The sequence below is a fragment of the Cebus imitator genome, unplaced genomic scaffold (assembly GCF_001604975.1).
Source record: "Cebus imitator isolate Cc_AM_T3 unplaced genomic scaffold, Cebus_imitator-1.0 Scaffold140, whole genome shotgun sequence".
NCBI classification, from domain to species: domain Eukaryota; kingdom Metazoa; phylum Chordata; class Mammalia; order Primates; family Cebidae; genus Cebus; species Cebus imitator.
In genome coordinates, this window is record NW_016107455.1 from 4,005,746 (window position 1) to 4,023,892 (window position 18,147).

At 42.3% G+C, this 18,147-nt stretch overlaps 1 protein-coding gene and 1 long non-coding RNA gene across 7 annotated transcripts in view; one reads left to right on the top strand and one right to left on the bottom strand.

Annotated features, from left to right (window-relative positions):
* Window positions 1–14,144, bottom strand: part of MYO1D (myosin ID) — a 362,631-nt gene extending 348,487 nt beyond the window's left edge. For all 6 annotated transcript variants that reach the window (XR_001829185.2, XM_017542198.2, XM_017542195.2 and 3 more), the window contains exon 1: window positions 13,741–14,144. Coding sequence is in view for 5 of the 6 variants with exons in the window: in XM_017542198.2 (XP_017397687.1) it covers window positions 13,741–13,835 (95 nt within the window). In the remaining variant the exon portion in view is untranslated. The remainder of the gene's footprint in view (window positions 1–13,740) is intronic.
* Window positions 14,145–15,151: 1,007 nt separating this feature from the next.
* Window positions 15,152–18,147, top strand: part of LOC108313690 — a 23,811-nt gene continuing 20,815 nt past the window's right edge. The window contains exon 1 of the long non-coding RNA XR_001829186.2: window positions 15,152–15,599. This is a non-coding gene — a long non-coding RNA (uncharacterized LOC108313690). The remainder of the gene's footprint in view (window positions 15,600–18,147) is intronic.

Sequence of the window (18,147 nt, forward strand, 5' to 3'; positions counted from 1 at the left end):
AAGACAACATGGTTGCCATCATAACATAACATAACATTTAAGATACTATGTTATGAGAAAACAGTTTACAAAACTATATGCTGGCAGGAAGTTCCAAAATTTTTGAATATGTACATTTTTATATGTATATGAAAGATTGTAAAGGAAATATATCAAGGAGGGTGGGATTATACATTTTTGTATGGAGAAACTGTGGACACAAAAATACATATATAACATGCTAAAATTGGACAATCATAGCCATAGGGTGAAAAAATGGAAAACTTGTTGTAAGGATAAAGAATAAAGTGTGGTTATCAAATAATTAAGCTGATTTAATAACTAAAACAGAATAAGTTGTAATACATTGGTTAATATGTCAGTCAGCTCACATTACAATTATAGCCCATTTAGTTTCAACAGAACACACCTGTGTAGTGAAAACCCATTTGCCTAGGACAGTGGCTCCTAGCCTGGCTGCATATGAGGCTCACCTGGGCATTAAGGAGGCTTAATAAATCACCTTCTCTAGAAGACGGAGTCCAGGGAATCTGTGTATTTTAAAAGCTGGGTATTCCTGATACAAAGCTGAATTTGGGAACCCCAGCCTAGGATGAATCAAGAAGTTGAAGAGGTTTCTTTTCAGTAAGAGTTTCAGATAAAATAGAAACCTGAGAGGTAGAGACGAAAACAGTAACAGATTCTGCCAATAGCAGCCGCCTACCACAAGTCAACAAGCAGTCATAAATTGCACACAGTGTGGAAAAATCCACTCATCATGTTTTGGTTTGTTCAACCACACAAATAATTCAAATACCAAGGGCAGTAATATATTTTAGAGTAGCACCTTACCTACTCAGAACTCAGCTCAGCCTACTTGCCTTTCCAGCCAAACACAGCAAAGCAATACCTCTCAGCAGAGAAGATAAAAAACAGACATCTTAAAACTCTTGCCCTACAATTGATATACCCAAGATAACAACCCCTCAGTCTTCATTAGAACATATTAACTCCTCCTTTTTTAAACACCCTTCTAATGAGCTCAGCTGACAGCCAAAACCCAGAGCAGATAAGGTTTGTAAATTAAGAGGGTAAAGGGAATTCATGGGGAGGCACACTGAAATCAAAGACAGAAACTGAAACATCCATTTTTAAAAGTGTGTTTAGATCAACTTAGTGTGGAACAAAACATTACAAATATGACAATAAATACCAAGGACATGAAAACAACTTTTCATAACTACAGTCATGATGATCTAAGTCATTAAGAATTAAATCACATTCTTTATATTCTGCTTAAGGAAGCAAAAATGAGAAAGCACGAACACCTGAGTGCCCTCCATATGTAAAGAACAAACAATCCAGCTATTATCTCATTTGATGTAATAACCTTGTAGTGTAGGAATCAGTCTCATTTTAAGACTGAGCCATTAAAGGCTCGGAGAACTAATGTAAGTTTTTTAAGTTGTACCATAGAAAGTAGCCATAGTCATGTTTAACTTTGAATAACTGAAATATTTCCTTTCCTTTGCTCATTATTTTATGCTACACTGCTACTTTTAAAGTGGTTTTGGTTACAAACATTTCTTTCTTTGTTTTTTATTTATTTATTTGTGTGTGTGTGTGTGTGTGTTTGCAAGGATAAAAGCCTTCTGGAAAAAAATCACCTACAACAGTTGTTTGCAAGCTGTTTTTCCAATGTGATAGCATTTTTTTCCCAAATGACATATTCCTTGGAACCCCACTATGAAGCAGAGCTGCTCTGGTGAAAGCACTAGAATGCCGGGGCCTGAAGCCCTACCCCACCTCTACCTGGAATCCAAGACTGCTCCTCAGGCACCTCCATGACCCAAGACACCACAGAACACAGATTTTTTTTTTTTGAAACAGAGTTTCAATTTTGTTGCCCAGGCAATGGCACTGCAACCTCTGCCTCCTGAGTTCAAGCGATTCTCCTGCCTCAGCTTCCCGAGTAGCTAGGATTACAGGCATGCACCACCATGCCCAACTAACTTTGTGTTTTTAGTAGAGAAGGGGTTTCTTCATGTTGGTCAGGCTGATCTCGAACTCCCAACCTCAGGTGATCTGCCCGCCTTGGCTTCCCAAAGTGCTGGGATTACAGGTATGAGCCACTGTGCCTGACCTACAGATTCTTAAAAAGCACCAATCTAAACAAGCTTAGTCCCTGGATTTGCTGTATAAAAGCATGTCCCTCAGAAACACTCAACAAATGACACAAAGCTATATAAAGGCATCACAATGCTGTGAAAAGTTTGGTAGTATGGTAAAATCTGGTTAACTGGCTAAGGCAAGCAACAACATGAGACTGCTCAAGATTACAGTGCCACTAATATGTCCCCCTTTTCTGTATGGTATCAAGCTTCACGTCTTGTGTTCTACAAATTAAAAAAAAAAAAAAAAAAAAAAAAAATAAAAAAAAAAAAAAAAAAAAAAAAAGGTAGAGAAATGTCTACCATTTCACAAACACCCAAAATCTATTTTAACAGTTGTTTTTCCAAGAGTAATGGTAATTTCATTTTTCCTATATTACCAAAGACTGGAGTTACTACAGAAAAATCAGATTATATAAATACACACAATAGAATACATTAAAAAGCATACATAAAATATAGTAAACGCATAGTTCAGCCAAGAATCAAAAATGCAGAAGTACTATGCATTTATCTATTTATTCAGTGATGGAGGTGAAACTATTTTGTCCTTAATGCCTGGAAATAAGCCTTGGGAGACAGGGCTTTATCTTACCCTTAGAACTTTGAGTGTAGGGGGGCTAAGGGAGGGGTAGCAGGGGGTGGAGTTTAGCGGAGGGATAGCATTAGGAGAAATACCTACTGTAGATGACGGGGTGATGGATGCAGCAAACCACCATGGCATATGTATACCTATGTAACAAACCTGCACGTTCGCACATGTACCCCAGAACTTAAAGTATAATAAATTAAAAAAAAAATAACTTTGAGTGTAGAGGTAGAACATAAACTAATAGGAAAGGCTGAATGCAATGAAAAAAATTGTTGTACTCACTGACATTTAAACTATTCTAGAGATTTTTTTTAATTGTTTATAGGTTTTAGTCTTAATCGAAAGAACATGGGATAAGATGGCAGAATCAGGTTAACTCACTCTCAATATCAAGGACTATTCTTATAATAAACTTAAAATGACCTAAATATCTGTAAAACCCAAAGCTGAAATATGACCAATGATGGGGTTTATCCAAAATAAATAAGTTGTTGGTTTTTTTTTATGGGGCTTGACTTTTTAAAAATAAACTATAAAATTTATCTTGACTTTATATTGGATACAAAGCAATGGTCTGAGATAGAACCATTTGGGATCACCCGGCATTGCTACGGATGATCCTCTATTGTACAAGTTACTCAAAGCCGACTTTGTGGTCAGAGGAAAAAAAAAATTGTTTCAGTTTCTCTTAGTGTTTGCTTCATTGTTTTAGATGAAACCATTTTTTTGACAAATTCATTTGCTTCTACTGCGTATGTGAACCTTGTGAATATACAGTAAGTGCTAATGGGCTTTCCCCCCAAGACTTAGCAATATAACTGTGAGAGATATATGGAGATGAGGAATAAAAGGAAAGCTGTGTTTGCTCCTTGGTGTGCTTATCCGTCTATTCCAGGGGGTTCTTTTAGAACCCTGAACTGGTCTGTGGCTTTTTCTGAAAAATCTATGTTCAGTAGTAAACAATCTTTTTTATTAAAGCGAAATAGCTTTACTACAGTTAATACTTTAATTTCACTAAAGTGAAATCTATTTCTATACTGTGTATCAAGGAGAAGAAATGTGGGGAAATGAAGGCAATCCCATTGTGGGAAGATTGTAACTAGTCCCATGTGAGCAGCTGTGCCTGGAATACAAACTGGGATATCTTCAGGAATGAGGCTAGGACAATGAGGAGCCTAGAAGGTGGGCAAAGTATCAAGAAAAACTAGCAGATGTTCTTGATTCCCTCTCCATCAACTGAAGTCACTTATTGGAAGCCTTCTCTTAAAAAATGATCTACTTTCCAAAAGCAGACCATTCTCTTTCAATAAGAAATGTTGAAAGCCATGATTAGAATCATAGTCTGTCTCACCAGTGTCTCTCTTTTTATTCTTTATTTTTTTACAGACAAGGCATCACTATATTGCCCAGGTTGGGGTGTGGTGACTATTCACAGGCATGATCATAGTGTCCAATCCCTGGGCTTGAGCAATCCTCCTGTCTTAGCCTCCCAAGTAGCTGGGACCACAGGTGGAGGTCATTGCACCTGGCTCTTCACTAACAACCCTTTAACCCAAATGTCATGGCCACAGTATTCATCACATATGCTGGGTGCTGAATCTTGGAAGTTCTGTAATTAAGCATCAGCTGAAAAAAAAAAAAAGAAAAAAAATTTTCTCTTCCTCTTCTAGACCCAAAGATAAACCACAGATACAATTTTTAATTAGGCAAAGTTTTTGTCAGGTACCTTCCCAGCTCTGTCATCAGGATTTGCCTCCCCAGGAATGCACTAACCTCATACTATATGCTGCCCATCCTTTCCCACAAGGGTTCAGTTCTCTATCCCAGGTCTGCTGTATCTCTGAACAGTAACATGCTGTAAAATTATTTTTCAAAAATGAAATTCTCTGTTCCTCATTCTGATGCCACTGAGGCATGTGAAAGAAATTAGCCAGACTGAGCAAGATATATACTAATGTGCTTGTGCTGCATTAGAAGTATCTGACTTTCTAAGAGGACTCTTATCAACCTAACTCAATCTCTACTTGGGAGAATTTGGGGCAGCATAAGACAGGAATGAAAGAAGTGCAGACAATGTGGGGGAAAATATTTCTGAGCAATGAAAGTTGGCTGGCAGTACAGCCAGCCCACGCATGCTCAAAGTGAGTAGAGACAGAAGGAAAGAAGGCCAGGATGGCTCTGGCCATAGGGCGGGGGGAGGAAGGGCTGTTTCCAGATGAAACAATATCTCTACTTCAACAAGGGTCCACTGACATTCTACCTCTTTGATAAAACTTTTTTTTTTACCTACTCCCAATGCCATTTTTTTCTTTTTCTGAATTCCCTCATAATACAGTACATACATATATACAGCTCTTAATTACATTGTCATCAGTTTTTTTTTTTTTTTTTAAAAATATGATATATTGATTCCTCCTCTGTAGGAAGCCCTTAAAAGCCTGTGCAATTCATTTGGGCTCAATCATATTTCACTTTATATTGATCCATTTATTAAGGTATCTGTTACTCCCAATTTAAGCTATCCCTCAAAGAGTAATTTTGTTAAAAGTAACCCCCACCAAAGTATCCGACCCAGCACTAAGCACACTGTAAGAATTCAAGTAGTTACTAGTTTTAATACCAGGATATTATATGAAACACAGAGAGGGTAGATAACATAGTAGACATTCATCATATAGATGAATGAGAAAATTAGTTATAGATTTTTTAAAAAGACAATTCTAGTCTTAAAGTCCATCGCCTGGCAATAGTGTCTAAATGTCATCAACCTTCACGGAGGCTGAGAACAGTGACAAGCAGAATAAGATATTTTAGAAATCTCTCAAATATGAATAGATTTTATTTTCCAAAAAGTTTAAAACAACTTCCAGAAATTAAATAGTGATACCTGGAGGGAATGTGATTATGGGAATGCATAGTGCAAGAGTTACAGAGTGAACTGGAAATAGCAAGGGCATTTTGGTCCACAGGCCTGGACCATGGAATGGAGCAGAGACAGAGGGGCACCCACTGAGTACCTACTATGCTTCGGCCACCACCATAGGTATTTCACACATATTTTAAATGTGCTATAATTTAATTTCACAAGAACATATCATCTTTAAAGATGAAAAAACTGAGGCTCAAAGAAGCTAAGTCACTTGTCCAAGGTCACACAAGTGGTAGTAAATGAACAAAGACAAGATTAAATTCCGTATTTGTCTATTTCTAGTGTCCTTACACTTTCTGATAGGTAACTTGGATCCTCTCTAGAAACTTCCATCCTTGCCCCCCAAACAAAATCAAAACAAACAAATTTGTCTTTGTGAGGAAGGAAGAAATGACAAGGAAGAGATGAAAATATCTAGCTCTCTAGCAGTTATGGGATCAGGACACGGAGGTGAGGCCATTTGGGAAGGATTCAGGGAGAGTTACCATTAGTTGAGTGAGAATTATATATTAAGCACTAACCAGGCACTTGCTGCACATGTGATTCCATCTCAATAACCCTAAAAGGTGATCATTTTACATATAAGGAAATGAGGCTTAGGGAAGCCTATGCTAATAGGAATAAAAGCGAAGCTGAGATTTGAACTTGGTCACTTAGTCTCAGAGCCTGTGCTCTTTCCATGACTCCCTATTGCAAGAATGCTTTTGCTTCTCTTTTTCCCATAAATGCTCAAAACTAAAGTTTGGAAAACACTGTTCTATTCATGAGCTGGGCACAGTGGCTCGTGCCTGTAATCCCAGAACTTTAGGAGGCCAAGGCTGGTGGATCGCCGGAGCTCAGGAGTTTGAGGCCAGCCTGACCAACACAGTGAAACCCCCTCTCTACTAAAAATACAAGAAAAAAAAAAGTAGCCAGGCATGGTGGTTTGTACCTGTAATCCCAGCCTCTAGGGAGGCTAAGGCATGAGAATTGCTTGAACCCAAGAGGCAGAGGTTGCAGTAAGCCGAGACCGTGCCACTGCACTCCAGCCTGGGTGACAGAGCCAGTCCCTGTCTCAAAAACAAAGAAATCTAGCAAGTAATTATATTGTAGTTGAACTGAAAGAAGCCTGTTTTCTACAGGAAATAAAACTGTCATCGAAGTCAAGGCATCTAATAAACAATAAAGGAGAGACATACAATGCATATTTTAAAATGCTGTTATCCTCTGACCCCATTTATGAACATAGCTGGCATTTTTATAGGCCATGGTGGTGAGGCTCATGAACAGGCAATCTACCCAGTGGAGTTGAAGCCACCGCTGACAGTAAAGTTCCCCAACTTGGCAGTGTCTGGGCAATGATGCAATGACTCAAACCAGTCCCAGCGGTAGCACCACAAATGGGGACTAGAGAATTATCATTAAACAGGGCCACTCCTTGAGATAGTGTCCAGCTGCAGTGAACCATCATTGTGCCATTGGACTCCAGCCTGGGTAACAGAATGAGATCCTATCTAAAAAAGAAAAAAAAAAGTAGATCCCATCATAACCTGCAATGAAATGAACCAGTAGCAACTTCTAAGTGCTTGATTCCACCCACATCTGGCCCTATTTGGGAACTCAATTCAGCAGAAGTCTCCAGGGTCAAGAAATGACCCTGAATAAAAATAGTCTTGGAAATCTGTCACGAAGTAGGAAAGGAAACCAGGCGGCAGGGTGATTCACTCCAAATGGCAGCTCCAAAACCCAAATTCCCATTTTTGTCCCAATATGAAGCCAATGTACAAAACAGGCAGAGAGCAAACTGTCCTTTTCCAAAGGCCTTCAAAAGAAGTTGCCAAAGAATTTCACATGGAAGCCAAAAAGATTTAGTGTGCCATTCACCTCTCCTATAAATCTAACTAGAGCTGTTTCTAACTAGAGCCCTGAACCAATTGCAGGTTTACATTTATTTGAAGACCACCCAGAGTATCTATGGTTTTTTCCTCTGGCAAGCAAGAGAAACCCTTTGTCCCACCAAATTTTCCAAATGACCAAACAGCCACAGACAAAGAATACAGGGGTGGTGTGGTGAGTGTGTGTGTATCTGTTTGCTGCCTTTCTTCTAATCTGTAACTCACTTCCCTCAACACATAGTTAAGTTCTATTAAAGTATAATATTTTGAAGAGATTACATGCTTAAAAAAAAAAAAAAGAATTCCACTGGTTGAAGAACAATCAGCCAACATTTGAGTACTCAGTTAATTCACTTTAAGATGTATTAAATGTTGCCGGGCGCGGTGGCTCAAGCCTGTAATCCCAGCACTTTGGGAGGCCGAGGCGGGTGGATCACGAGGTCAAGAGATCGAGACCATCCTGGTCAACACGGTGAAACCTCGTCTCTACTAAAAATACAAAAACATTAGCTGGGCATGGTGGCGCGTGCCTGTAATCCCAGCTACTCAGGAGGTTGAGGCAGGAGAATTGCCTGAACCCAGGAGGCAGAGGTTGCAGTGAGCCGAGATTGCGCCATTGCACTCCAGCCTGGGTAACAAGAGCGAAACTCCGTCTCAAAAAAAAAGAAAAAAAAAAAAAAGATGTATTAAATGCGATGGGGGAGCCAAATTCTGTAGCAAAATAGAAAACACAAAAGGATTAAAGGTAGGTTTGCTTCACAGCCACTCACTTGCATCTTCCCCTTCCAAAGCCTTGCATCTAATTCTGCATTCAGAATTTACATTCTTTTTCTTAAAGGTGGTTGCCACCAAGCACTATGAGTTTCAAAGCATCAGAAAACCTGGATCTACCTCTGAACAGGTTACCTGCCTTTGAGGATTCCACAAGTTGACAAGAAAGCAACGTATGAATATGATGAATTTTCTAAAAGTTATGAACAAATGTCTACACATCCTGAGGGCACATGAGAACGTGACATTGACCTGTTTTTGGGGATTGGGAAAGATTTCTTAGAACTGGTCTTGAAGGATGAGTAAGAGTGTAGCAGGTAGGGAATGAGGGCAGAGATGAGGAAAGGACATCCCAGGGAGTAAAAACAGCAATGGCCAGTGGCTCTCAGCTAGGGGCAATACTGCATGTGTGTATGTACAAACACACCTACCCAAACACTTGCCCCCCCCGCTCCCCCCAGGGACTTGTGGCAATGTCTGGAGACACTTTTGGTTGTCATAAATGAAAAAGGAGTGGAGTTGTTGACATCTAGGGAGTAGAGGCCAGAGATGCTGCTAAACATCCTACAACACACAGGACAGCCTCTACAACAAAGCATTATCCAGTCTTAAATGTCAATAGTGCCAAGGTTGAAAAACACAGTTCTAAGCAAAGGTACAAAAGACATGCTGTGTTAGGTTAAAAATGAGGAGTTGCATGGAGCTTTGGCACGCACGGTGCTTCAGATGATGGCTTTTACAGAAGACAAAACCCAATAAGAAAAGAGAGGGGGAACACTTAAATTTCTGAGAAGCCAAGACATAAGGCTGAATAGATGCTTCATTCTCAAAACAGGAACCAATAACAATAAAGTTAAGAAACTGGACCACTGGAAGGCTGACATATGTTTCATTGTCCTACGAAAAGGAAAGCATTTCTGTCAAGGATGCTGTCCTAGGCTCAAGTCCACTCCTGAGCAGTAGCCTACATTCTTCCTTTCATGCACATGGCTGAGAGCGAGGAGTGTGAGGAGGGAGGAACACCCAGAGGAGCAGATGTAAGCAGCTTGCCCTGGCAGGACTCTCAGAGAGAGGGTACAAAGCTGATGTTAATGCTGGAAGAACTCGTGTATAGGAATGGCCCAATCAAGGAGCAAAGGAACCAATGAGCTCCATATCCAAAAAGGAAGTGGCTACAAAGAAAGCAGAGCATGGTAAGACAGGGTTGCTGTGGTTAGGCCTTCAAGAGGTCATTAGGGTTGTTGGCAGGAACTGGTCCTGACCATGTAGGCAGGCAGGACTCATACAGGAGTCTTAGTCCTGGGCAGAGATCCGTGGAAATTGGAATGAGTAACTACCTCCACCTCCACCTCTACCTCTACCAAAAGGAAAAAGAAATATCCCCCAACAAGTGACTTCTTGGAGGGAAAGAAGGCAGCTCTCACAATACAAGCAGGTTTTCTTCTAAAGCAAGAAATATAAACTGAAGTTTCTTCTCAGATATACTAACTCGCACTAATCCACATCACTCTTACTCTTGCCCCATCCAGACATACATCTATGTCCATTTTTAAAAGTAATGATGGTAGGAGAAATTTCCGTCAATTGTGGCAGTTGCCTAAAAATCAAGCTTTAGCTCCAAGAGGGAAAAAGAAGGCCAGATTAATAGCAAAACATGAAGATCGTTCTAAAAGGATAATGCCACATAAGCTTAAAAAAAAAAAGTAACGGAAACATTTTTTTCCCTCTCTATGAAAAAATGTTGTCACAAAGGAATGTACTATGTACCCAGCATTATGCTAGGTGCTACTGTTGAGAAAACACAGACCCTGGAGCACCTGCAGCCTTGAGTACTTGACTGTCTATTACACACCTTAAAGGAAGGAAGTAGGCCTTGCAGAAGAGCCAGGTGGGAAGCAGACGACAGGACATTCCATAATGGGGAATACGAGCAGAAACTGCAGCTTGGGAGGGCAGGAGTCACGAGAGGTACAAGCACGCATGGGAATTTCACTCACACATCCATATCCACCAGTGGACCAAACACGCTCAATTTCAGCTATGTACAATCACAAATATGTGCCCAAAAACTGATATTCCAGGAGACAAAAACACTTCAACATCACATAATACCATCTGGATTATGCAGTTGTGGATTTCTGGTCACCTTCTGCAAAGAGAGGACTGCTTTCTGTCTGAGTCAGAATTTACAGCTTGAAAGGAGGGCAAGGGTGCTGCTACTCTTTGCTGGCATTGTGTTTATGGTTACAGGGAACCAACTACTCTAAGTAAGTAAGTCATGAACAATCACTGATCTGTACAATGAAAACCACAGCCAATTCTCAGAGTCATCAAGAACACACAGATGAGACACGCACAAATAGATACATCTGTATATCCAGAATCTTGAATGACATAGAGATTGAGTGTAAAGGTAGGCCTCAAATTCTGGGCATTAGACAGTGGTCATGCAGACAGCTGGTGATTCCTCCACATCTCCACAATACCAACCCCTTCCCCTCCAAACAACTTAGCTTACCCACTGTCACCCAGAGTCAGCTTTCACGCCATCAACCCCTGCTCATGCTGCTTAATCCACCTGGAATGCTCTCCAGCCACGTGTCCACCTTTACAAATCCTACCCATCCTTTGGAACTCAGCTCAACTCCTCTCTTCCTCTATAAGGTGTTTTGGAATCAACCTAAGGAATCTCTCTCTTCTGAACTTTCAGAACAATTTCTACAATTACTTGGCAAATAATCACCTAAGCTTTATAAGGCTTATCTCGTTTCTTTTCTTTTCTTTCTCTCTCTTTTCCTTCCTTCCCTTCTTCCTTCCCTCCCCTCCCACCCTCCTTCCTTCCTTTCTTCCTTTTTCTTTCTTTTCTCCCCTCCCCTTCCTTTCCTTTTTCTTTCTCTCTTTCCCTTTCTTTCTCTTCCTTTCTTTTCTTTCTTTCTTGCCTGCCTGGCTTCCTCTCTGTCTATGTTCTTTCTGTTTCTCTTTCTTTCTTCTTTTTCTGCTAAGGGACAGGGTCTTGCTCTATTATACAGGCCGGAGTAAAGAGGTGTGATCATAACTCACAGCAGCTTTGAACTCCTGAGCTCGGGCAATCCTCCTATCTCAGCCTCCTGATGTTTCCTTGAACTATTCTTTAAACCAATAAAAAAACTCCACCTTTCTCCATGTCTTCATTGAGATGCCACCCCTTTGAGAGGTAAGCAGCACATCTTGTAGTTCTTCGGATCTTCCTACCTTATCTCCTAGAGTACCCTGCAAACAGTAGAATTAAATAGCAGCATTTGGCTGGGCGTGGTGGCTCATGCCTATAAATATAGTGCTTTGGGAGGCTGAGATGGGAGGATTGCTTGAGGCCAGGAGTTCAAGATGAGTCTGGTCAACATAGCAAGACTCCATCTCTAAAAAATAAAAATAAATAAATAAATCACAGTATTCTCTTTGGTACACAAAAGAGTTGTTAGGCTCACCTTAGTAATCTACCTTGAAATTCAAACCTCACACTTAGAGATTTAACGCTTTTTAAAAAAGCAGAAATTCTAAGTTCCCTCCCTCAACTTACTTTTTTGAAAAACCACGAGTTAAATCTAAGAAGAGGAGCAAACTACAGACTAGTGTATAAACTAATGTACATTACAACCTAACGTAGTTAGACTCTATGCCTTCAATTTCAAATTCTCAAAATTCTTCAAAAGCTCTGGCTAAGGTCATGTATTTGCTGGAGGTGACGGAGGTTAAAATGAATGGCTCCACATTCAACTACTACTACGGTGTCTTATATACAGTATGTGCATAATAAATGTACCAATGTCTGAAAAACTGAAAGGATTATAAGGTGAGAGTGACAAAATTATAAAGCCATTTCTCAAAGTACACAATTTATTTCCTGGGGGCAGTAGAATCTCTTAAATAATTTAAAACCTTAATCTATGAAATTGCTGTATAACTTACCCCTTTATCTGCTTTATGTGCACTTGGGAAAATTTAAACCGTTTCGCTCATATGGATTTGCCAGGCACTAATCTTTAAAGTTACATACACATATTATTAATAATTCGTTTAACCCTCAGGACAACCCCAATCCTACAGACAAGAAGACTGAGGCACAGAGAGGCCAAGTAAGTTGCTCAAAGATCACAACAAGAATGTGGTAGAACTAGGATTTGAATCTCAACAGTCTGACTCTTAATCACTATGACAGTGGGTATTGATTATAGCTGATACAGAGGTATGTCATCTTGATTAATATTTGAGATGATTTCTATAACAGCTATGCATCCAAACCTTGATCAGAAATGTAACATCCTATCATTATGCTGGTATGTAATAAAATCTGATTGACCCCTGCTGACAAGGGTAGTTAATACTGAAAGTAGGATTAAGCACCCAAGCCAAGATTATGATTTTCACTTTGTAAGTTTAAGGAGTGATGTTTAGTTATAAACCTTAGAAGAAATGAAGCCAAAGCTTGCAGGGAAACTCTCTCTCTCTCTCTCTCTCTCTCTCTCTCTCTCTCAGCTATTTTGAAACTCTACTTACTCTAATGTTTTAGTTAAACTACTTTAAAACTGTTTACATATTACTCTATCAAGGGTGAAATAACTGCATGTAACGGGCTTTCTAAAACAAACCCACATCTTGGAAGCCCATTTTGGGGCGCTGAGTTGTGACTGCACTCTCAAGGATGTCAGTAACACAAGGGTTCCATCCATAGCTCCTTGAAAAAAACCAAAACCATGAACGCCTTGTCAAATTCAGACAGTTTATCTTGGCACTGGCAAGTACAGCAGTCTCTTCGATGTCTGGAAACGTGTCTAATTACGTTTAGGGAGTAACTAAAAAAATAGCCAGGGTCCCAGAACAGACAGCTCAGGGATCACTCCATAGCATCCTGAATGACAGGATGGAACTACGCCAGGAGAGGAAAAAAAGAAGGGCAAGGAAAGAAAGAAAAGCAGCAAGTGTAAAGTCGGGATGAGACGCCAGCCTCTCTCCAAAATAACCCTCCAGTCCTCCTAGGGCCTTCAGGGCCACCGCAACTCTCGCTCAAGTTATTTCCCTTCAGTTTCCATGAGGTCACCGGCCCGCCCACCTCCCTCACCTGGCTCTGGGAAGCGCGCCCTCCCGCGCGGCACACCCCCTGCACCCACACCCCGGACAGCGCCCAGGGCTCCCCTCTCAGGGAAGCGCGGCCCTCGAGCTCGGCACGCCCCCCGCACCCCAAAGCGGCCGCACCCCGGCGGCGTCCGCGCTCGGGAAACCGCAGCCGCAGAGCTCGGCGGACCCCCGGACACCGCAGCCCGGCCGCGCTCCATCTCCGGAGCTCCGGAGCTCCGGCGCCCCGATACCCCGGATCCGGCCGCGCCCCGAGGCGCCCTCTCTTGGGAAAGCGCAGCCTCGCGCTCCTGCGCGTGGCCGCTCCACCCTCACCTGAGCCTGAGGTTGGCCATGAATTCGGGCATGGAGACGGTGTCCATCAGCACGAAGTCCGCCTTGCCGAACTCCAGGCTCTCCTGCTCCGCCATGGCGCCGGCGCTGGGGCTCAGGTGGGCGCACTAGGGCCGCCGGAGCCGTTCAGGGGGCCCGCGATGAGCTCGGGAGGGGCTGGGGCAAGGCTGCGCCGCGAGGCTGAGGGGAGAGGGCGCGCGCGCCGCTTGGCGGGTCCGGGCGGGACGGAGGCCGCCCCGCTGCTCCTCGGCGCCTTCTCGGCCGGCTCGGCTCCGGACGGGACGCACCCGACAGTTTCCGCTCCTCCCGCCGCGGCTGCCGGGAGCTGTTGAGGCCGGGACACCGAGACGGAGACGGCGGCGGCTGGTCCCGCCTCCGGCCCCGGCCCGCCCCGCCCGGGCCTCCCGACTCCGCCCCGCCCGGCGCGCCGAGGAGCCCGCCCCCGCCCCCGCCGTGGCCCAGGCCACCGCCTCCTCACCTGGGCGGCGCGCACGCGCGGGTGGACGGCGGAGGCGCGCGCTGGGCAGGGCAGCGGCGGCGGCGGCGGCGGGGCGGCAGCGCCCCCTGGGGACAGGCGCTGGGATCTCAGGCGGCCGAAAGGATGGCCGCCTGCCGCCCCCGCTTGATAGCTGCCAGCAAAGTTAGAAAAGCAGTTTGCAGAGCTTTTGCGAGGATAATTCATTAATTCATTATGATTCTGTCACCCTCCTGCAAAACCCACTCGCGCCTCTCCACTCTCATCCTGACCCTTCTTGAAGTGGTGGTCCAAGTACAGACTGAGAGGTAATAATAATGGCTAACATTTTGGGGGCACCAAAAACGCCTAGAGCTGTTCTCAACGCCTTAAAGAACTTTGAGAAACCTGCCACACGACTAGGAAGTGGAGCAGCTGCGGTTTCACGCAGGTCATTTGACTTAGGAGCCGCAGCGTTCAACCACGTCTGACGACCTCTATTATCCAGTGGTCCACTTTCTCTTTCGCTGATCCGAGCATTTCATCAGACATTACCTTATATGATGATTAAGTTTTAAATATATCTATGTATCATCTCTCCAGGATTATTGCAGATGTCTTGAGCACAGGACCGTCCTTTTGGCATCCACCAAATAGCTATTGTACCACCTTGCATATATAAATATAAAATCCATGCTGGTTCAATGGAATGGAGTGAGTTGCAAGTGGTCTCAAATTTATTGATATATTGGTTGAGCTTGGAAAATTCTTTTTGAACTTAGAATGTATTTTTCCAAAGAAAATATACTATAAATGACTTTCTTTTTTTTCTTTTTCTAGAGACAGAGTCTCCCTCTGTCACCCAGGCTGGAGTGTAATAGTGCGATCACAGCTCACTGCAACCTCGAACTCCTGGGCTGAAGCAATCCTCCAGCCTAGCCTCCTGAGTAACTAGGACTACAGGTATATGACACCATGGCCAGCTATTTTTTTTTTTAACAAATTACTTTCTAAAGTATCTATACTTATTCAGTCCTGTGTTTCTGTTAGGACCATCTTCTATTACAAAATCTACTAGGAAATCTAGAGGCCTCCTAGGATCTGGCTGGGCTTCAACTCTGGCTGAGTTTAGATGAGTAAACCAGACTGAAGGACCTTGCCCAGGGCCTGCCTCAGCTGCCAGCCACCCACACTTGCCAAGAGAAAGGAAAGTGTCTTGGTCACCTCCTGAGGGGACTGCCTCTGCTATCAGAAAACCATACCAACCCCTGGCACCAGCAGAGCTGGGCTGCATCTGACTACTATTAGCAGCTCTCTTTCAGAAGAAGGAGATCCACCTCTCTGGATCACAGTGTCCTCATTCGTGGAATAAAGGCTCTGGAATAAGGTAGGACTGTCCTATGGTTGGGTCATTCGTGGAGGTGTCAGTCAGTGGCTAAGTAGGTTATTGCCTAGGGTATGGCTGTATTCCTAATGTTCGTATTGGCATGTTTTAACATAAGCAGAACTGAACTTCAAAAAGGAAAGAAAGAAATCTCAAACTGTGTGCACTTTGGAGCATCCAGGGACCACACCCTAAGACCTATTGGTAAATTATATATGTGTGTTCCCTGAGCCCTGGGGGTGTTAAAAATTAGGGCAAAATCCCAGGTACCAGGAAAAGATATATCGAGGCCTGCAGATGATGAGAGTGTTGCAGAAACTATACAGTGGGTAGGAGCAATGGTGAGATACAATGTGGTTTCCTAATGGCCAAAGTGAGAGATCCTTATTTTAACAAGGATCCCTTACTTTTTACATGTTGGGTTCCTAAATTCCTCATTTAGGAACCCACCATATAAAACACCATATAACATATGCAAAGGGTATTTTATTAATTTCTTGTATAAGTCAAAATCAGTATAAAATTAGGCACTGATGCTCTTTTGATGAACCTGAATCTGTTCTGTGGGGCTCACTATTAAATTAGCCTCAGGATTCCAATTTACTTTTGTATGTTGTTTTCATTGTACAGTGTCAAGGAAATTCTGATTCATATAACTAGGCAGTCATTTGTTACTTGTACAAGTCTACATTCAGCATTTCTCAGGCCAATGTGCAGTTACAACCTTATTAATCAATGACACACTTAAGCAAAGTTCAGGTATATGCAGAGCTGGCAGGAGAGACTGAATACTGAGGTCTGCATTCAATCAAGATAACCTAGAGCAGATTAGCTCATTATGAATGTTCTTTGTGATAAAACTTGAATAGAAACACATTTGGATATGCATGTGTTTGTTACAGCTTAAAATATACTAAATATAAAACAAATAAAAGTTTATATCCCCAATCATGAGATACACAGACACCATGAGCTTCCTGATGTGATCTCCTGAAAAACACACGTATCACTTACCTTCTAAAAATACATAAATGGAATCTACTCATGAAGAAACATCAAACAAACTCACATTAAGGGGCATCCTACAAAACAGTTGATCTGCACTTTTCAAAAATATCAATGGTGTGAAAGACAAAGAGGCTGAGGCACATCACAATTAAAGGCAATGTGTGATTCTGGACTGGATCTCTAACCACGAAAATGTAAAGAGCATTATTGGGATAACTGGTGAAATTCAAATATAGACTCGATGTTAGATAGTAGGATAGTATCAATGTTAGTTTTTCCGAACTTGATCATTTTACGGGGATTCTGCAAGATAATGTCCTTGTTTCTATCAGATACCTGCTAAAGTATTTAGGAGTAAAATGATATGTCAAACGGTTTGGCAAGAATAATAAAAATAATAATTAGGAGATGAGGAGGAGGAGGAAGGAGGGCGTGGATGTATATTGGTAGACAGATTATAAATAATTAAAACAAATGATGCAAAATACTAACAACAGGTAAAGTCGTTAAAAATATATGGGACTTTTGAGGGGATTTTCTTTTGTATTATTCTTGCAACTTTTCTGTAAGTTTGAAGTTAGTTTGAAATTTAAACTTAAAAATTAAATAGCAATCTAAAACTGTTCTAATATAAAAATTTTTACTTTAAAAATATTAAATAACACTTAAGAATAAAAGTCACCTCAGAATTTTGCAAACCTTCCAGAATTGAAGAACTAGCAGCTATTTTTGAAAACCCTGGTCCAGGGTACCTCTTAGCTCTGTTTGGCATAGATGTGCTAGGAGATTATAAACACTGAACAGGTCATTCTAAAAACAAAAATAATAATTAGATGTTTACCTTAGTTGTCAAATATATGCCCCAGAGAAGGTGCATCCTGTTCTCAGCCTGAAATTCTCCTCCCTGCTGCCCCACCCCTCACTCCTATGACCTAGCCAACTTCCACTCATCCCTCCGCTCTCAGTCTCAACATCAGTTCCTCCAAGAAGGCTTCCATAATCTCCTAAATCAGAATTGGCTGCTCCTCCTCTGTGCCTCCTACAGCATCCTGGAAGTGCTGCCTCCATTACAGCACTAAATGCCCTTGAGCTTATTGTCCATCTCTCTCACTCATTTGTAAGGGCCGTGAGGGCTGGAAGCTGTCTGTTCTCTTTTGTGATGTAAATGTAACTCAGGCACCTCCTAGCATAGTACCTAAGGGGTGAAGTGTTTATTAATAAACGCTTAATAAATGAATATGAAACGATCTGTGAACTTATGGGCCATAAAATGTGAGACTGGGGGCTAGGCGTGGTGGCTCAGGCTGGAGGCGGAGGTGAGCGGATCACAAAGTCAGGAGATGGAGACCATCCTGGCCAACATGGTAAAACCCGATTTCTACTAAAAAATAATAATAATAATAGCTGGGCGTGGTGGCACATGCCTGTAGTACCAGCTACTCGGGAGGCTGAGGCAGGAGAATTGCTTGAATCCAGGAGGTGGAGTTTGCAGTGAGCTGAGATCGCACCACTGCACTCCTGCCTGGGCCACAGAACGAGACTC